The sequence below is a fragment of the Parus major genome, chromosome 2, assembly GCF_001522545.3.
Source record: "Parus major isolate Abel chromosome 2, Parus_major1.1, whole genome shotgun sequence".
NCBI classification, from domain to species: domain Eukaryota; kingdom Metazoa; phylum Chordata; class Aves; order Passeriformes; family Paridae; genus Parus; species Parus major.
In genome coordinates, this window is record NC_031769.1 from 113,934,674 (window position 1) to 113,952,600 (window position 17,927).

At 37.0% G+C, this 17,927-nt stretch overlaps 1 protein-coding gene across 2 annotated transcripts in view; it reads right to left on the reverse strand.

The window, feature by feature from the left end:
• The window catches only part of TOX (thymocyte selection associated high mobility group box), a 217,457-nt gene that overhangs the window by 19,386 nt on the left and 180,144 nt on the right, over positions 1-17,927 (reverse strand). For both annotated transcript variants that reach the window (XM_019005777.1, XM_015619518.1), the window contains one exon: positions 6,066-6,146. In XM_019005777.1, coding sequence (XP_018861322.1) covers positions 6,066-6,146 — 81 coding nt within the window. The remainder of the gene's footprint in view (positions 1-6,065; positions 6,147-17,927) is intronic.

The window sequence follows — 17,927 nt, forward strand, 5'->3', positions numbered from 1 at the left end:
GTTTGCATCTGCTGTCTTTGCTGTCTCTTTGGTGGAAGGAGCATCTTGAATTGTTTATTCCTTCTCTCAGCTTTTCTGTGTTCACATAATCCTGTCTGTTTGTAACATTTTTGACATTTTAGGTCACTTCCAACCCCAAGCCTGTCCTTGAGAATTCCTTTTCCTAGCCCGCATGGGCTCAGCCATTTTATTAATACCCCTGTGAAGATGTTTATGAGCAAATGACTTCTCTCCAGCACTGCTTTCTCTTTCTGCTTAGCTCTTTAACTCCTATAGAGATCCCTCTGATTTAACTCTATCCACCCCAGTAGATAACTCATATGCATATTTGCAGTGCAGCTGCCTTCCTACCTAAGTCACAAGAGGCTCTCAGCAAATGACGTTTCCTATTTTGTTAATTCCAGTCACCTAATGCAATAACAACATCTGGGACCCCAGAGAGTTCAGAAAGCTTTTTGACACATTCTTGATGTTTCAGAAACAAAGAAGTAAGCCATGGGTTGTCATCTATAATTAGTCAAGGTGGCTCAGAAGAACATCTTCAAATCTAAATATACATTTTGTCATCATCTACAGAGGATTGTCATGGATTCATTTAGGATATGTAAGTAAAGATGGATGTTTTATGAATATAACCTGGGTACATGTGATAAAGAATATGCAACTTTAATTTGATACAAGTGTTTTAATTCCCCAAATGGAAGCACTAGGCTAATAGTTAAATCTAGTTTTATTAACCCACTTCAAAAACAAATATAGTTCCTCTTCAAATCAAAACCTGGCTTCTATCAAGATCAAGACATTTCTGGCACTTTTTGGCAGAAATTATGTGAGAGCATCTCTCAGTTTTTGCACTGCTGAATGTAAAGCGTCACATGATTTAGCCTCAAATCAAATTCATGCCACTAACTTAAATATAGTTTGCTCTTTATTTTCAGCTGCAGTAGATCATTGGTTTCTTTGCTAGAAAAAAAAAATTTGGAATTGTGTTATGATGAGATTAGACAAATGTTTTATAAATACATATTTACTTAAAAGATACTCTGACACATGACATATTTGTACATAAAGGATTTAATTTACAATTCTTTGAAAATTTCTGACTACATCACAATAACTCCAAAAATAATGAAAGAATAAGGTACCACAGAAACATGAAGTACCTGCTTTGGAAACTTTTCATTATATTTTTTTTCCATCTAGAAATTCTAATGGAAAAAAGTAAAACATGTATGTGTATGTCATCATTCTGGGATTATTTTGTTATTGCTTTAAGGGAAATATTGCCCTATGCATGCAATAGCCAACTGGTTAAAGCACTGACCAGGAGACAAAACAGTTCAGTCACTAACTTGTCAAGAGATATTAAGAATTTTATTCCCAAAAGAGATGTCCTAAACCCCAGCAGTTGCTTATTTCATGGAGTGAGCCAGGATACAGTGCCCCCCCTACATCTGAAGCTTGGCCACTATGAAGTAATGCAGTTACAGAAAATAAATTGTGGAGAGAGCACACATGCACACACACATTAATTTAGGAGTTGGGAAATAAATGATCAGGGAGACCTAACATATTGCATTGCCTTTTTATATGTTAGGCAAGGGCTCTCACCAAATACATATATGAAATTGGAAACTAATACTAATTTTACAATTTTAGTTTTGGGTTATTTTTCAGTTTTGCTTTTTGTTTTGTTTTGTTTTTTGGTTGGTTGGTTTTTGTTTGCTTGTTTTTTTGATTTTGTATTTATTTTTTTTTATCATGGTCTCCATATTGCTTTTTACAACTAGGTCAAATGTTTTCCTGTATGTCCACTGCATTTTTAAAGAGACTTGAATTCCTCAGGCTGATCATTTTTATTACAAGACAGGCAGTGTAACAGATACTTTGGGTCCCTGGAACTCCCTGGTTACAAATTGCAGTGCTAATGGCATTAAGGCAGTGGCAGTCTTACAGATATGACCTTTAGTTTTCTTATGAACCACAATTGCAAGATGATGGACTAGGAAAAGCTAAGTCTGCCATATGTTTCAAGAAGTAATTTTACAGGTCCAAAGGATTTGCACTGTCCACAAAACTGAAAAATGTCCAACATATTCACTTCAAAGTCAAGTGAGGACACCACTTTGACTTAAATACAACATCAGACTTTTGAAATATGCTTGAGTATTTTGAATTTGAATAACATTCCCCCTGCTGAGCAGTTTTAGCTTCAGCCATAGACGCTAATATATATCTTCATGAAACTTGAAATTGTGTCACTACACAGAGAGAATTAAAGATTCATCCAGTCAAAAATAATAAAACAGGGAAGAGAAATCTTTTTTGTACTACTGAAACAGATACATTTGTACTGTTATAATTAACATACATATATGTATCCCTATATGCCCATAAATATATTAGGCATGTTGAATACATAACATGCATATATTGTTTTATAAATATTCATGTATGAACATATGTAATATATGAAAGTATTTAATATTTACCCATATATATCTGTATTAAATATATATATTTGAAAGATACAGCAAAAACTCTAATGTCAGCTGGAAAAAAAAAAGGCTGGTTAGGCTAGAAAAAGTGCTTGTTTTATGAAAAAAGTAAAATTGCAATTCACAGCATTTTCTGTAATGCTGTACAAATTACCAGATACCAGAGACTGCATTTCTGGACCTGAATAGTACTAAAAGTTGCAACTAAGGGCAAATATAAAGACACTTGTTTACAATGCAAAGGCTTAGTCAGTACTATAAGCAATATGGCAATCTGCATAGCAGAAGATATAATGCTTTAGGTGTTTTTACTTTGCCTATCAATTCCTACACACATGAACAAACTCAACAACACACCCATTAATTTCAGCCAGTATAAAAAGGGAGGAAATACTGGAAATATATTATAAATGAATGGTAATTATGTATATTGACATATTTATACAATGATACGTTTACCTTATTTACTGGGCGGTAGCCATACATGTTTTATAAAGATTTCATGAAAGCATTTAGAAGTGTACTAGAGATGGGTGGGCAATCCTATTACCAGAGCTGCTGGTGACATTTCCATTGTCCTGGGGAGGGGAGGAAAAAAGCAGAGTAAAGGGGTAAGGAGATAAGTGTCATGGAGAAGGCCACTCTCTCCACCTGATGGCTCACTTCGACTCCAGAGCTTGGGATGAACACCAGTGTGCCTGAATTTCATTATTCTGCTCTCAGGCACAGGCTAGGAAATGTCCTGGCAATAGGACTTCTACCCTGTTTCTCTGTAATCTTCTACTTTGACTATTCTGGAATATCAAATGGCCAAGATGGGGGTAATGAATTCAATTACAAGTCTGGACCACTGAGGTAGAACATGGCATATGTTCAGTCCTTGCTTTTCAGAAAAGAGAAGACTTGAAAATAAATTCAGATAGACATACACAAAGACTCTCTATATGCTCACACTTATATGTAATCTACTTATACTTAAAGAATCATTGTCAAAAGGATAGGAAACAGGAAAAGCAGCTGCTCTGGGAGGTGTAAGGCACCTGTTGACCTGGACAGAGGGGACCTGAGCAGAACCCTTGTCTACTTGTTCCAGCCTCTTTCTGTGGACAGAGATCTCTAGGAGAGGATATGAAAGCAAGTTTGATAATTGGATAACATTTGGATAGCAAAAGCCTGTCTTGATGGGATATGAAAAACAATCGAGCATCTCATAGCTGCCACCCCAAAGTTATTGGAGCTCTGCTATGAACATGAAGGACTTAATATTGTTCAAATACTTTGAAAAAAGATTTTCCAAGGAGAATGCACAAAATTACTGAGAACCTGATTTCACAATTATTTGTGTTGGAAAATATGAACCACATAAACTTCCTGCTTCCAAGTATTTAGTGAGAATTTTTTTATACCAAAGCACTGTTGTGATGAGCAGCACAGAAAATTCTATAAAGCAGCAAGATTAAACAACATGCAGTAAATATAGCTCAGGAGGATTCAGGGTGAACACCTGATTATAAGTGTAAAGTACCAGAAAGTAAGGTACAAAGAATAAAATATATATGTGAGCAAATCATTAATATGGTAATAAAAAAATTTTGGAAAAAGTGTGTTACTTTTGCCATATCTAAACTTTTGATAATGAGGTCTTAGAATCTTAATAATACCTCCTAAAAGTAGTTTTTATGGACAGCAATGTAACAACATGGACATAAAAGACCACATTGACTCCAAATAATCTTAATTATGTATTATATATATTTTCTCATGTTTATAGGCTTGTCTAAAGAGCTACAACTCTTCTGGTGCCATATAAATATTTAATAATGATAATGTAGAATACACTGATATTATATTACAAATGGTTATTTTACATCCTTATTCTGAAATGGACTTGTTTTAGTTACATACCAGCTCTGTTAGATTCATTGAGTGTGTTCATGGGAATAAGCAATCAGTACTCAGCTTCATTAAGTTTATATTTTTATACCTTCCACACTAGACAAAAACATTACATTATGGGCAGAATTTAAATAATTGCTTAAAAGTTAAGAAAATGCTTCAGTGCTTTTCTGACTAACAACAAATTTGAATATTTGCAAAAATGGATTCATGCACTGAACTAATCAACACTCTTCCAAATTTTTTCCAAAAAAATGAACTTCAGAAAATGCCATAATATGTATTTTTATCTTTCAAAAAATCCAACTCATTTTTTATATTGTGCATATCAAAATTAAGCTGCATAGAGTGTCATGTAAATACTCCATGATGTGTTGAATAATGACAGCCAAGTTACCTTCTCAAGTGAAAAGCTGGGTTAAAACTTGGAATATTTTGAGCTTTTTAGACTTATCTTTTGCCAATAAGCAAGCTATTTCAAAAAGATTTGCTTCTGTTCACATGGTACTCTTTCTGAAGGCAATGATAATTTCTGAAACCAAACAGTCCTAATACAGAAATGAATGGTATACTGCAAATAACTTTAATTAAATGCAGGAGTATTTATAATGGCAGCTAAAAAATGGAAAGTTACAGGACACAAGCCCCAAAAATGAATTAGGTGGCACCCATATCTCAGACTTTTAAATTAAGAACAAACACTGACCAAATATGGAGATAAAGCAGAAGCATGTATGAAAAGTTCTCGCATGGCTAATAATATAGCATACCCCCTGAAAAATTAATACAGTATACAAAGTAATATTGTGTGCAGGGGCTCCAAGAAGATTTTGAAACTAACCAAGAAGTTCTTCTCAAGTCCTATATGTCAGTCCTTCATACTGTACTTTTTACCACTAAAATTTATTTTATTTAAGTAAGAACAAAATAGATCTATATTTTTTTTATGGACCCAAAGCAAGTGGTTCTAGCTGGCACAATTCTGAAGTTGCTCAATGGGTTTTTCACATTGACACAGTACAGTAATTTCACATTCTTCTGCATATTTAAAAGTCTATTATGAATTCTAAAGAGTCTACTGCAAAATTATGAGAGCTGAGAATGTTTGAATAAATCTATTTAGAAAATTGCTACTGGCTGTATATTTGGTGTGTTCCATTAGAGAACGTTCCACCTTTGTCTTAGTGGTGACAGATGCTGTGCTCACAATGTTGGATGTAAAATGGAAATCCACATTTCTTATGAAAATCTGAAATATCATCTGAGCTTGACCATTTCTGTTTTGTGATTGTAAGGTAAAAAGCATTACTAAAAAAAAAACCCCAAAACCAAACCCAGGCATTTAGTGTGTGATATACCTTTTTTCCCCTTAGAGGCAGCACAGTGGCTGCCTGGCATGTTTGTTATATGGAGGTCTATTTACCACTACTTCCTTCCCCTGCTGAACTGGCATGATAGTCCCAAACTGAAGTGCTGTCTTGATGACCAGGAAGGAAAGGATATCTTTACGTGGACAGATGACTGTGTTTATTGAGCATTTCCACCTTAAATGCAAGTTTAAGGTGCTAATAAACAAGGTTATTTGCACTAAATACTGCGGCGCTCAGCTGAAAATGGTTTGCAATATGTCACTATATATATATGTGTGTATGTATATATATTATGTGTTACCTTGGATACAAGGCTTGCTCTGTAGGCAGCTAACTGCTTCAGATACTCCTTCTTGGCAGCTTCAGTTTTCTTCTTGTATACCTAAAAACAAAGAGTGGCACATTGGTAAATGAATCTGGTTTTGTTTTTATATATCACTGGTGTGCCTCATGCATTTTCATAATGTCTTTCTAAGTAAACAGCCTTTCTTCTTCATATTACTTAAAGAGTGAAATAATAAACATCAAATATTTTAAAGAAAATATTGTTCCAACTGTGAAACACCATTTAACTAACCAACAGTACTGAAAAAACAATAACCCTCATAGCATCTCAGGCTAAATTGCTCAGTGACGTGTGGGGTGTACTTTTAAATGGGACCTTTGGGGATGGGGGGAGGTAGGTGTGTCCCTTTCCCCTGGCTTCCACTTGTGCGACCAGTTAAAACCCTCTGGGGAAGACGAGAATTTGCAGACAGACATTTGAACTAAATGAAGGAGGAGATGACAGCACCACAGATTAGCCAAGAGAATTTCTCTCTTCCCTGGGTGACCTGTTGGGGGCAGTCAAAGAAGCCCACGGAGCTGCTAGGGATAATAAATGTTAGTCATTATTCCAGTCTTGATCCCATATCGGTCTAATTAACTTCTCAGAAGCATGGATCTATTTCTGTACATTTCTCTCAACTCACCAAATTATTTTAAATGTGGCATGTGCACAATCTCATAATAGATTAAAGACCTTGGAGAATCACTTCAATTTTGCCCAGATTTCAAGATCAAAGATTATCTGCAGGGTTAGGCAGGACCTCATAGCACTACAGTAACATGACGTTAGAAAAGCATGTGTAGATATTTAGGGTTGAAAGCTCTCAGGAGGAGAACCAGCTTCTGATCCATGGAGCCTAGCTAATGACTCGCTGTTTGCCATGTCAGTGACAGATTTAGGAACAACTCAGCATTTCTGTTTGCAAATTTTGTCATGAGTTTCTCAGTACTTCATGTTTTGGATTTTTTCCTGAAGGGGTAGATTTAGGAGTCATGCATGCATCTGGGCTTCATGTAACTAAGCAGGGCTGATTCCTCATCTTTCTTGTTGAAAGGAGAAGTTTAAAAAAAATCTAAAGGTTTAAAAGTGAGGGAGAAAAAAAAAAAAAAAGAAGGATTTTTTTTTATTGTTATATTTTATGACTTCAAAGTCACTTGACAGAGTTTAATCCACATGTGGATGGGTATTTGGGGTTCATAATATTGCACAAAATGAAACTGCAACTTTGTGTCTCTGTTGTCCACTTGCCCTGCACAACCTAGGCACCTGTGGAAAACCTCCATAAGGAAAGACTGTCCACCTTCCCCCTCCCATTCTTCACTGCCTGGTTAACTGCACTATTGATTCAAAGCTAAAAGACAGTCAAAGCTATTAAGGAGGACAGTCAAAGCTATTATTAATTTTGGGGTGCTCTTCTGAATTCCACAGCTAAAAGCACACATGAACATCTCCTCCCCAGAAAGATAAACTTTATGAAACTTTAAAGTGTTCTCTTTTGATCTTCCAATGCTTCAGTAATACCAGCAGTCCTGTAATGGAGAGGACCTGGCAGCACAGAGTGTACACACAGAGGACAATACAGTTGCAGACTACAAAGGGAGAGTGGTAATGTCAGGCTGGAAGGATCCAGTACAACACCATTTTTATAAAGAATGTACTCATGAAACTATTTTTTGTTTCACTAACGCTTTGCTTTCAGACACAGAACAAACCTCAGATGCAGGCTGGCAAAACTCAGAGGCTGCCTAAAAGGATTAAGGATTTTTCTTCCCAGGGAAGCAAAAGATCATAATGGAAACAGAGAAGTCTTAGGCTTCTAAAATTGTAAATATAAAGACAGAGAGGGAAAAAAGATTGGTTTTAGCTGTGCAACTGTATGTTTGCACCCTTGTAATTTTTCCAGATTAAGATAAATATGTAGTGTTTGTTGATCTCCTATTGTTCTGCAAATAATAAAAAAAAAAGGTAGCAATTTGCTTCTTAAGTTGTAATCGTTTGTGATAATTAGGGGAATTAGTATTTGTTTTGAAAACAAATAAGAAATTAGTCAGCAGTCAGTTCCTAGCTGCTAGAATGAATTCAGCTTGACTTACAGAACAAAGACTAAGTTATACTCCTTTGTATATTGCAATGCCTTTGCATCACTCTTAAGTTAGCCAACTCAAAAAACAGAGCTGAACAAAGAATTTTACGCAGAATAATGTTCTTCAAAAGATCATGTATCTACTGCTTCCACCTCGGGTTTTATTTTGCTTTACATAAATATAAAAAATAGACACTCCTGCTGTGCTCTTACAGTCACAGCATAATTGAAGGAGTCCTCTGGGACCTGACTTTTCCCACAAATAGTCATATTGCACAATGTTAACTCAATAATATGAAGCTAACAACAATTCTGCAAATTTCCATCTAAAGCATCACTACTTCACAGAAACATCATCAGATGTTTGTTATTTAATTCTGTCCTACCTACGCATCTATCATGTTCAGTGTACACACTGCCTTGACCTCTTCTCTTGAATCTGTAGGTGAACGAATAATAATCACTTGAACACCATGTCTTCCCTGGCACTATAAAATTTAACAATTTAACAGGAGGTCATTAGAGTAAACAAGTCCTCACTGGGTGGGAAAGACCCCAGCCTGTTTTGATTTTTGCATTGCCAAGAATGGCTCCTGCAGACTGGCTGGTCTGGAAGGTGATCAGCTCAACCCACTTCATCCCTGGAACAACATCATTGTCTCCTCTGAGGTCAACAGGCTGAGTTGTCACTAAGCCCTTCTCAAGGTGCCCACTGCTTAGGTTAGCATACAAGTAGGCTGATGATCCTCATGCTGGTTTTGGAAATTGACTTGTCATGGCCTAGACTAAAAAATTGTTAAGTTCTGCCTGTCTGGGGAATAAACACTTGGTAATATAAATAGCAATAAGGTCTGGTTTGGCTGTCAATATTTTTCTTTGAAAGCAAATGAATGTGGTCCTGGCAGTGATACCAATTCACTGGCTTTGTGCTGGACTGGACTTGTACTGGGGGCTTACGAAGGCAGGGCAAGTGGGGAATGCCTTCAGCATTTGCAGCAGTACCTCAAACAGGTAGGAACAAGTCAGCTGCTCCTCTCAAACTCTTTTTAATATTTTTTTTCTGCATCTGTGAAAATTTTTTAGCCCTTGGGCTTACATAGTTTTATGTTGTTGTAAGTATAAGACTTGCCTCCTTGCAGCACTTTCAGGGCAGAAAAAGGCTTGTGTCATCATTCAAGTGTGTTCTAGAAAATAGCTGAAGGTCTTTTGAGCTTCATGCATATGACAGTGTCAAATTATCAAGCACATCATATCCAATAATACAATTAACTTTTTCCTGTATCACAAAGCAGGGTTCTGTTCTGCTGCTTATCTGTATTGTATAGTGGGAATATTTAATTTTATTTATAGCATCTTAGAAATCTCCTATAAGGTCATTTTCCTGTCCTCTGTCAAGCAAGCAACAATTATTAAATAAGTAACTTGATGGGAACATATAGTTATGGAATTAAGTAATTTCCACTTTGCTTTAATTCAATTAACATGATAATTGAACGTCAACTGATTGTCACATAGGCAGGAAAGGCCCATTCTGATTCAGAAGCATATTTGTGTTCTTATACAGTATTTTATTTCCCATATTGTCCCAGTTGTGGAAAAATGGATGTTGGCAGAAATAGACAGCATTTCATATATGCAGGGTAGGTCAGTTTAATTTATTCTTTTCCTCTTCAGCATGTTATAGAAACCCCAAAACACCAAGACTGCACACATTTGTCTATAAATGGAACTTGCTGGCATTATTTTCCTACTGTGCTTCACACACGCAAATGCAGACAGCATAATACACAGGTGCTTTATTGCACTTCCAAGGTAGCTTCAAGTTCCCTTACACTGTACAGCAAAGCATGTAAAAAAGAGCAAGCACAAAACCCTACTTTGTGCACATGAATATATAAGAGAGAGTTAGACCACCAGGGAAAACAAATGCCCTGGGCTCTCACAGGTTGGTACCAGCCCCCAGGCCATTGCACCAGCAACCTTTAGCTCAGGTTTGCTGGGCTGGCCATGCATGTGGGCCATCAGAGCTACTGCAGCCTACAGCAAGGACTGAACTCTTATTTACACTGATACACATCCCTAAACTGAATGCACCAAAATTCCTCTTGGACATAGAGGGATGGCAAGTTATAGGACAACCACTCACAAATACTAGATTCACCAAATTAAAACCACAGTAGAACTGAAGCACTTTTACTTTATGCTGCCAAATTCTGGTCATGTTTTACTTTATGTATTTTAACTGATGTTTAGTTCTTGTCTCTTTTGGATCATAAATTCCTTGAGACAGGCTTTTATGTCTCCCATGCTTTTCTGTGTGTTCTATAATATGAAGTTCATTACTGATATATATATATATACACATAGTTGAAATATACCTGTAATGTTTTACGCCAGGTTTTTGTTCTGGCTAGCCATTTTTTCACAATGAACTTCCTCTCAACATGCTTGTGGAGGATTATCAACATACCACAACACACTAGGAAGTGGGATTACTACCTTGTTACTTGTGGCTTGCACCCTTATTGCCTGAAGAGAACAGATCTCCCTTCCCCCAGTCATCACAAGAGCCAAAACAGGCACTCAAATGTCTGCAACCACATCCTCAGTTCTGACTATCAGGTGCTAATGGAAAACTATTGCTCGTGACTACAGTCCCCTTTGATACTAGAGATGATACCACACTTGGAGACAGTGAACTACACTGACTCATAATCTTTGCAGAAAAAGAGACTTTTAGAATTTGTGCTTCTTGGAAGTCTGCAAAATCTCTTTGTTTCCTAGCTGACAAAGTCAATTAGAATGAACCATGCTGCTTCCCTGGCTTTGCCTAAATAGATGGTATGAGGATGACAAAGAAAGGGAAGTTTTCTGTTTGTCTCGTGTCTCTCTTCTTAGAGCTAAGACTTGCAAGCAAGTTTTATTTGTCTTTTTAAAATGATGTAAAAGTGCCCACATTTGTTTTGGTGGAAATGTTCCAGAAACCCCACTAAACAGTATATGCAAAAACAGTAAATCAAAAAGCAACATGACCGGTTTTGTACTCTTGGTCTCTGCAGTGTTATATCCCATGGGAGTGTCATTTTCACCGATTACAGTTACAGGAATGTCATCTGATAAAATACAGTAGGCTCCAATCCAGAATTAAATTCCACATTCAGATTGTCATTCCTGGCCCTAAATATGTCGGCTCATAGAGAAAACTTGTATTTTTTTCCAAGAGGGAGACATATCTCTAGTTTTAATCTCCTGATTTTGAAGCAAAGGCACCTAGAGCTGCACACATGCATCTAAAATATGGAGAAAGATATTCCCACAGCAGCCAGAAAAAAAAATCCTCACAATTGCTTAATGGACATTGAAATATGTTACCATTTGATTTTTAATCTAAGTACATACAGTAACAAAGAGGCCCAGGGCTAGCTATATGGCTCAGTAGTCCCTTTGACTGTAGAGCATGGAAAAGATACTGATGACATATTACAGGCTTAGGGGAAAGAATTCTGTCTTTCTGGCATGTGGGGGAAAGATCACAAGCCAAATTCACCTCTAGCACAAACAATCAGACTCTTTGGAGAGCACCAGCCATTTGTGCCAGGCCTAAATTTGACCCTATAGTCTTGATGCTTTCAGTTTACAGGAGCAGGACTGTACACTTTATCAGAAGTATGCTGAATGAAAGTTGAGTTCAAAACAAGTGACGTTAAACATATGATTTATCTGGTGATTATTTCCACCTGCTGGTAGTCTTGTAAAAAAAAGTGAGGATGTGAGCCTGAATGGAAGTATAATAACTGGGCCTAAAGCCAGCTTTGTATGCAAATGACATTAAAGTCATGTTCATATTGAAGTCAAATGTAAGGCTAAAATCTGGGGAAGAAGAATAAATTGAAAATTAAGGCTATTATTTATGCACATTGCTAGAACAGTATTTGAAGCCCAGGGTCCTTTCAGCCCAGCTGCTTTCAAGTACAATAAGAAGGTGGAGTTAAAGTCAACATTTCATAACTCAGGGGCCTTGTGCAATATTTCTCTAGGAGCCGTGTTTGTTGTGTGATGAAAATGGACATTAGAAATCCACCCTGAGCAGGGCGTGTCTGATGTTCCCTGTGACTTCAGTGCTCAGAGGGACTGATAATGCTCCCCTCTGAAGACAGTGGAAGTTAAAGGGTTCAAGGACTGGCCATGTAGAAGCCAGGGCAATAGTAAAACCTGAACATATAAATTTACATATATGTACATAGATGTGTTATATCTGTGCTTAGTACATGCCTATTATTGGCCCATTTGTGTTCCAGCTCATTAAGCTCAGATGCTTTCAGAGGAAGGGAGAAGGAGAATACACCAGGATGAGGATCAGTTGTTTTGAAGTCTTGACACCCCAGTCTAGACCTTCAAAGGGTAGAGGTGCAATTTCAATATAGAAATTTGTGAGGAAAAACAGTGCATCTCTCAAACACTCATAAGATGAAACACTGGTGAAAGCAACATTGCTGGTGCAGGTAGCTGGGAGGAGACATGCAAGGTTGCTGTCTGTTGTGCCTATTCCAGAATCTATTTTGCTTATAATTCACTTTGGCAGTATGCACACACAGATGTGCCTTCTCCTCCTATTCTCATTTAAAAAAATAAAACAAAGCCAAGCCTTGTGTGGTTGTTTACTAAACTGGAGGTAGATTCTCATCCTCTTACAAGCGTGTTAGTTACTCCTTGGAGATTGCTTCATTAGCACGAAGCAAGTAAAGGTTTTTAAAGGGAGAATAAGAGATAGATAAACAAATGTCTGTGCTAGTATATCAGCATATATAAGGGAAGAAATTGAAAATTTGTTTTAAAAATGCCACTGACTACTTGGTCTGCACATCTTCTGAATCTCTTTCAGAAGCCATCCCCCTGAATTGATTGATATCCTGACACTGGGCACCCCACATAGATGTCAATGCAATGGGGACATGATGGCTCTTCCAGCCATGGGATGTATGATCTTGTTTGTCACATGAAGGGATGGGACACCATCACAACCGTGAGGGAGGACCTAGGTAGGGTGTTCCCAGAGGACAGGCAGAGTCAAGACCTCTTGAAACACTGATCTTGGATCCACTCTGATCTGTCTGGTGCTGTCTCACATCATGAGAGAAGCTGTGGAGATAAGAGGTGTTGGCCAGCATTACTTGCAAACCCCCTCCTGATATCGACCTGGTTCATCCCAGCAGTGTCTAAAACATCCCCATGGTCAAAAGAGAAACTTATAAAACACACATTGCTCTTTTTCATGCCCAAATCAATCTGGGTTACTTTTAGAGACAAAATAAAAACCCCTGAAAGCTTGTGGGTTATAGTGAAAACGGTAACAGCATCACAAACATTGACACTAATGCACAAGGACTTCGTTTTACATAAGTATTGGTAGCATACAATCCAAGTTCCATCAGATGTTAAAGAATAAACTGCAGGTTTTATCTAGTGGGTCTTTGAGCACCAATGAGGAGTAAATGATTTGATTTTGTGAGCTCGCAGGATTTGTCAGCTGCCTCATATGTATAATTCTGGCTCTTCATATTCCTGCTGCTTCTAATTTAGCAGGACAGGCTCATAATTGAAGCAAATTAACTATTTACACTTGCCACTTCTACCAGGGGAAGAGGACACATCAGCAGGAAAGAATGAGTGGGAAATTAAATTCTTCCCCACTTGTGTCAGATCTGCCCTTATATAAACACATTAACAGTAATTTCATGAGGCGTCAACCATAGGAATAAATACTGAGGGATAAAATAATGAGGTGTTGCTATTGAGCTGAACTGTTGCAGCTAATATTACTGTCTATGAATTATGCAGCCTGAAAGAAAGCATCTGTCACAGCACTCAAACAGTCCTTTCACCTGCTTCTTCTGATTGCTAAGTTTTGGGTGCCTGAGTGAATCCCTCCTTCTCCCAGCTGTAGGACCAGTGCAATGTTGAAGCAAACACATGGGAACACAAGCACACACACACTAAGCCGTTCATAGGAGGCCAAATTAATTCCTACTAGAATTCCAGTTATGTCACTGAAGTTACACCAGAGATTAATTTTGTTGAATGTTGAATAGACATTCAATTCCATTTTTAGAATAACAGAGCATTTATTAAGGTCTTTGGCTGAAGTTTTAAAGTTACACTAACGTAAACAAGAACATTTTGTTTGTAATTTGCCACATCTATTACAGCTTTACTAGAACTCCAATTAGAAACTTAAGGTTCATTTAGTACATGCACATCTGGTACTGATTTAAAATTACTTTCCTTTTTCATCTAAGGACAGAAAATGACCTAAATAGCCTTTTTACCCAGTTTAAACCAGTGTTCTGTCTGAAAGCCAGCGACTCAACCATTTAGCATGCTGATCCCTCTTTCCTAGGGGCTGTTTATCTCCCTTCTGCAGTAAAAAAGTGTGCAAAGGGCAGAGATGGACATAGATAAGCTATAGAAGTGGGATGCACAAAAATATAGCACTAAGGAGAAAACAGTGTTTGTGACCATAAGAGAGGAGCTGGAAAAATCTCTGAAAAAAAAAGTATCCCAGTGCTGTGGATACAGCATTGAGGAGAATGTACCTCAACAGACTACTGCTACAGCTGCCTAGCATACACAGGTTTATTAATCTGAACACTTTTAGAAAGCATTTACAGTGAAAAATGAAGGAAAATGCGTAGTGCTTACTTCTGATCATGTGTAATTATTGTACTCTATCCATAATTTGAGAAGTCCATGACCAAGTCCACTATGACAACTAAACTCCCTTTAACTTCTGGACTCTGTAGATAGATTTGGACAAACAAAATACTGGCACACACCAGCAATGTTTGCAAAGGAGCCTTTTACATACAGAAATTAATGGGAACATATGATTCAAAAATTCAAACATCTTCATATGATAAAATAAGAGGGAAGTACACTGGTATCTGCTGTAGTCTAATAAATTGCATTATCCTCATGGTAAGAGTATCAGAGTGCAATCCATTTTAAGCATAACCCTCCCCTAACTTCAGTAAGGCACCCACCACCAGCTAGTTCATAACACCATTTCCTTTTTTGTCATTCAAATTCTATTTTCTCAAATAACACTTTCCTAGTTCTTCACAGTTTGAAAAACATATGTGGTTATTGCAGAAAGCTTTTCAAGCTACAGTCTAATATGCCAGCTTATAAAAATTTTGTTTTAAAGTCTTGGACATACATATACTGCCCTTAGGTCATTATTGTACTGAGTTTCTATACTTTCATTTATTCTGTGGTCAATCTTCAGGAATAAACAAGAAGAAATCTATGCATTTTAGAGAAAAAAATGGCTCGGATCATAGGAACAAAGAAGATTTCATTTTAGCATGAAAACATGAGGCTATTCTTTCTCAATAGCTGCATTATTTTCTACTTTCTGATTCATTTATATTTACTGTTTAGATAGTAAGAGTTCCAATCCAGGAAACATAATTTGGAAACATATTTCTATTTAAATTCCAGAATAAGCATTAGCTTCCAAAACGTAAGCCAGAAGCTTTATGATAATTGAATCCTTTTCAGCAAGTATAATTCTTCAATAAAGTAGTCCTCAAATGATGTTATTGTTTCTTTATTTCACTATTTTTGAATTTCTGAAGCTTCTTCAATGTTAAATACCAAATGCTACATTAATAATTTGTATTTTTAGAGTCCAATTTTCCTACCAGAGACAAGGATTCATAGCAGTTACTAATGCCCTGGATCTGAAAAATTAGGCCTTTAAAATACAGACTATCTGGTCAGTTAAGATGTCTTGTAACCATTACTTTGTACTATTAGGTCCCTAATGGAATAAAAAACGAGTTTAAATTTATTCTAGAAAATAGGATTGCCAATTTTATTTTTTTTAAATGGGATCTGTCTTTTACTATATTTGTACAGTGTTAGATTAGAAAGGGCTTGGGCCTGGAATTTTAAAAATGTGCTTATAATAGATGATAATGAATAAGCAAAATGAGTCAAAAAGCAACAAAGATATGCTAACCCAATCTCTTTAAAGAGTTGGCTTAAAAAAACATAGTTGCAGCCATTTTTACATGCATGTGTCATATGGATTCCCTAACACATCATTCATCTGTGTTTCAACTTAATTTAACAGCAACAGAGATACGGAAAATAAATTTAGTTCTGCTCTTACAACATAGGATTTATTCAAACTTTGCTCTCAACCATGAATAGGAAATCAAAGTTAAAGATGGAAATTTAGGGTTTCATGCACTTTTCTTACACATTTCTGTGGAAGGGCTTCAATATTTTGGTGTTAGTACTCACATAACAAGCTCATGGAAATTTGAGCTTGACACTTCTCAAAGGAAATGTACATTTTTACAGTCTTTTAGGTTGGCCTTTGCTGGGCATATTAAAACAGGGAAAAGAAAGACACAACACAAGAAAATAACTCTAATGGCAGTCCAAGGGACTTTTCTGATCCCTGTGTTTGGAGAGCTAACTTTCCTCCAGCTAAACCTTCCAAACTCTGGCCTTATTCATTGGTGGATACTAGATAACAAAAGCTGTTTTTTTTGGGTTTATTTTTTTTTTAATTTACTCAGTGAGTGCCAAATATTGATTCTTTTTGCACTGGTATCTTTAACAAGGATCTACATGTACTTGCACCACTCAGTTATTAGCAAAATAATAAGAATAATTTTTTTTTCCCTAAGCCCAAATAATTTTACATACCAAAAAAATCACTTAAAAGTTTTCATTAATTCTTCGAATTTTAACTGTAATTTCGTAATAACAGTGCATGAATAAATGAGATTCATTTAATTCCCAGTACTTTTCCACTCTCTGTGCTGACATCAACCCCAGTCCAGGTCTCCTGTAGCCAATATAACTCTCACTCAGCACATCCTTTCCTTCCATATCTGTTGCTTTCTTAAAGTTCCCATTCCTTCATCAATCCAATCCATTCTGTTGGCGGTTAGTAAGTTAGTTAGTTAGTATGCAACCAATAACAACAGAAGAGCAATGGTATGCTACAGTGAGGATCAATGGTATTTGCCAGCTGTCACCACTTAAATGTGATGAGCTTCCAGAATTGCTCACTTTTACACAGCTTCAACTGACTTGGAAGGATTTCTGCCAAGTTTCAGGTCTTGAAACTTGGTGTCAGGTCTGGCCTCATTGTAGAACCAAGGCCTTCCATGGAAGACAGAAGTAAGCTTGGGAAGTGATTTTCACAGCCCACATGCATGCCAGAGGATGCCCATTGCCAGCATCCACCCTAGGTCTCTTTGGTTTAACACATCACTAACTTCTTTCATAAAAGGTTTGGGAGCAAATGTGAGCACAGCTTCACTTCTGGCACCATGGGATCATGGGGAAGGGGAATATCTGCAAGTGGGAGCTCAGATATATGTCTGCTCCCCCTGCACAGATCTGAGCTTTGGCAGAAAGGTCCTCTTACATGGCAGTTTCACATACAGGACAATGACATTGTAAAATCCTAGGCCCACAGATTTCAGCATAAAACATTCCTAAATATAATCCTAAAACTTGTGCCACATCCCAAAACAAGATAAACTCTTTTAGTAGTTTCATACAGATGAAATAAAATGATACTCTCCTTATCTCAGTCTCTTTAAATCATATTCCTGAGATGGCAGATATTCAAGATTCATCCTGGCTAACAAAAGAAGCTGCCTACAGTGCTCAGATGACCCTGATAACACTTCCCTGAAACAAAGCCTGTGAGCTACAGTACATAT